At 40.7% G+C, this 2944-nt stretch overlaps 1 protein-coding gene across 2 annotated transcripts; it reads left to right on the forward strand.

The window, feature by feature from the left end:
* The first annotated feature begins 131 nt into the window (after positions 1–131).
* Positions 132–2620, forward strand: LOC140591818 (uncharacterized). 2 transcript variants are annotated; one of them, XM_072713258.1, is made up of 8 exons: positions 132–287; positions 391–700; positions 802–921; positions 1015–1167; positions 1264–1366; positions 1452–1605; positions 1697–1833; positions 1929–2620. In XM_072713258.1, exons 3-8 carry the CDS (start codon positions 814–816, stop codon positions 1985–1987), a joined length of 714 nt encoding a protein of 237 aa, XP_072569359.1. In that variant the 5' UTR covers positions 132–287; positions 391–700; positions 802–813; the 3' UTR covers positions 1988–2620. The 2 variants fall into 2 exon arrangements, with proteins under 2 accessions (XP_072569359.1, XP_072569360.1); XM_072713259.1 differs by having other exon boundaries at positions 132–700.
* The last annotated feature ends 324 nt before the right edge of the window (positions 2621–2944 follow it).

The following is a 2944-nucleotide window of genomic DNA, read 5'->3' on the forward strand; positions in this document are numbered from 1 at the left end:
TATTCTTATACTTAAAAATGAAAAAATAAATAAATAGACTGCATTATAAACTCTTGATCTGGGTAGTAAATGGTATTATCGTTTTTATTTGTTTAATTAGGAATTTATGCTGCCTCAAAGAAAGCATTTGCTGCTCTTGGGGACCAGTGCAGTAACTGGCTGGAGAAAATCATTGCTCTGGGTGCTGATGGTGCTGCTGTTAATTTGGGCAGCAAAGGGGGTGTCATAGCACTTCTGCAGCAAGAGGCAGGTGACCATATTGTGCCTTTCCACTGTATGCCTCACAGGTAAGACTAGAAGATAAGGTATGACTGACACCCTAAAGTCACTGTGAGTTTTTTTCATTTAAATGTAGATGTATCTAAATTTAAAATTTGACTATCTTTTCAGATTGGAATTGGCAATGTTGTCAGTGCAGAGGGACAATCCAATGATGGGGCAATTGTACGACCTTCTACATTTAATTTGGAAGACCTACCATTTCAGCCCAAAATCAATGAGAGAGCTCAGGGTCGTTGGGGCTGACTTGGGGGTAAATGTGCTGATGCCCAGTGGGGTGAAGGGGACAAGGTGGCTCCCACATGTTTCAAGGGCCCTGGAGACCTTTCTTAAACCAGGACAGTTCACTGCTGTGTACTACCATGTGGACCATTTGGCAGGCTCCTCTGCCAATGCAGACATTGCAGGCTGAGCTACAAAGGCCAGTGCATTCTTTCAGAATATTCCTTTCATTTTATTTTTTTTTAGGAATTTAGTTCATCAGTGTTCTATGTGACTATTTTTTACTGTTGTATGATACAGGTTAAGAAATCAATGGAAGATGCCACTTTTGTGGCCTTTTGCCATTTTATTGCAGACGTGTTCAGTGGCATTAGTAAGTTTAGCCTCCTACTTCAGAGGAATGAGATCATCCTACCTCAGGTAAGGGAGATGAATGTGGGATGTGTAAATTTGAATTGTGTTTGTGGTCATCTTCAGCTGTGTTAATAATACTGCACTGTTATATCTAAACAGGCAGTTTGCGGCCTTGAAAAACTGCTGGTGACCACAGAGGCAATGGTTGTGAGACCCAAGCCTAATGGACAACTGTCAGAGTTCCTGGCTGACATGAGGCTGCAGAGAAGGCAACAGCAGGATGAGGGTGAAATGGCAATCTACAAATTCCAGGTATATGTATGGTTTTGTCTCCTAGAACAGTCCATTTTTACAAATATTTCTAATATCTAACTCACAATCTCTATTTATGGTTCATGCAACACACAGACAATAACACTCAAAGGAGAGGCATCAAAGCTGGCAGGAGTAATGGATGCAACAATCAAATCCACTGTAAAACATCTGAAAGCAAGATTCAGTAGCCTCCTAGGCAAGTGTAGTCACCTGTCTTATAAACACATGTAGATAAGAAATATTGTTACTCATTTACTAAAATGTATTTGTTCTTACAACAGGGGAGAGTGCTTCTGAGTCTGACACAACTAAGGCTGTCAAATGCTTCAAAATTTTCAATCATGATAGCTGGCCAGAGAACCAAGAGGACTTAGTGGACCATGGTGCTGATGACCTTGCATTTCTATTGGATCACTTCTCCACAGTCCTGAGAAGGTAGCTGGTGGATTACTACAATATTATGTGTGCTGTTGGTAGATATTTTGTTCATGTGAACACTGATTAGCTGTGTAATCATCATTTTCAGAAATGGTGTAATCACTGAGCTTGCAAAAGAAGTTTGTAGGCTTGAAGCTGTTAATTGCCAGGATGTTCAAAGACAAGACCTACCTCAGCCTTTGGGAGCTCATGTTGACCAGAGAGCCCTACTGTTCAGAGTACAAGGTCAGTTTTTGTTAATGTTCTTGTAAGATTGTGTCAGTTTTGCTATCGTACACACATTGCTTAAATAAATTCTTGAATGTATTTTTTTTTCTCAGAACATCCTGCACCTTGTACATATTATGCTGGTCCTCCCTGTCTCAGCTGCAGTTTGTGAGAGAGGGTTCTCTGCACAGAAGAGGATCAAATCAGACACTAGAGCATCCCTTCATTCAGACACAGTGGAAGATCTGATAAGAATCAGTGTAGAGGGGCCAAGTCTGGAAGATTTTGATGCTAGAGAGAGTGTGGCCAGCTGGTTTAGTCAAGGCCAAAGATCAAGAAGGCCAAACTACAGGAGTTGGCCATCCGAGGGGCATGTGACTGCAATGGAGGATAGTCCATAAGACATTGAGCCATGAGATGTTCAGTTTGAAGCCCTTAAAACACTTAATTTAGATTTTCTTTTTAGGTAATTTATCTTGAGATTTTTTAAGTTTAAATTTCAGCTCAGTAAAGCACTTTAAGCACCAACACTTTTTCAGTAAGTTACCTTTCTTGTAGAATTGTGCTTGCCTTCAAATAAAGAACTTTATATTGACCAGATTGTTAGTTAATCATTTACAAGTCAATATTGCCTATATGGACAGCGATTAAAAAACAAACAAACAAATAAATAAATAAATAAAGTGAACTTGTAAAACTGCGGTGTTAAATGTGATGCGGTTGAAAATTTGGGTGCACCTAACTTTTGTGCTGGTGCACCTAAGAAAAAAAGTTAGGCGCACCAGTGCAACCAGTGCAAAAAGTTAGTCTAGAGCCCTGAATCAACCAATCACATGGCAGTTGCTTCAATGCATTTAGGGGTGTGGTCCTGGTCAAGACAATCTCCTGAACTCCAAACTGAATGCCAGAATGGGAAAGAAAGGTGATTTAAGCAATTTTGAGCGTGGCATGGTTGTTGGTGCCAGACGGGCCGGTCTGAGTATTTCACAATCTGCTCAGTTACTGGGATTTTCACGCACAACCATTTCTAGGGTTTACAAAGAATGGTGTGCAAAGGGAAAAACATCCAGTATGCGGCAGTCCTGTGGGCGAAAATGCCTTGTTGATGCTAGAGGTCAGAGGAGAATGG

The sequence above is a fragment of the Paramormyrops kingsleyae genome, chromosome 6 (assembly GCF_048594095.1).
Source record: "Paramormyrops kingsleyae isolate MSU_618 chromosome 6, PKINGS_0.4, whole genome shotgun sequence".
NCBI lineage: Eukaryota > Metazoa > Chordata > Actinopteri > Osteoglossiformes > Mormyridae > Paramormyrops > Paramormyrops kingsleyae.

What these genes read in the sequence shown, in the direction of transcription:
- LOC140591818 (XM_072713259.1), top strand. Translation starts at nt 814, where the DNA reads ATGGAAGATGCCACTTTTGTGGCCTTTTGCCATTTTATTGCAGACGTG. An exon ending in ATGAGATCATCCTACCTCAG is followed by an intron (nt 922 to 1,014) that starts GTAAGGGAGATG and finishes ATATCTAAACAG; the next exon opens with GCAGTTTGCGGCCTTGAAAA. An exon ending in TTCTCCACAGTCCTGAGAAG is followed by an intron (nt 1,606 to 1,696) that starts GTAGCTGGTGGA and finishes CATCATTTTCAG; the next exon opens with AAATGGTGTAATCACTGAGC.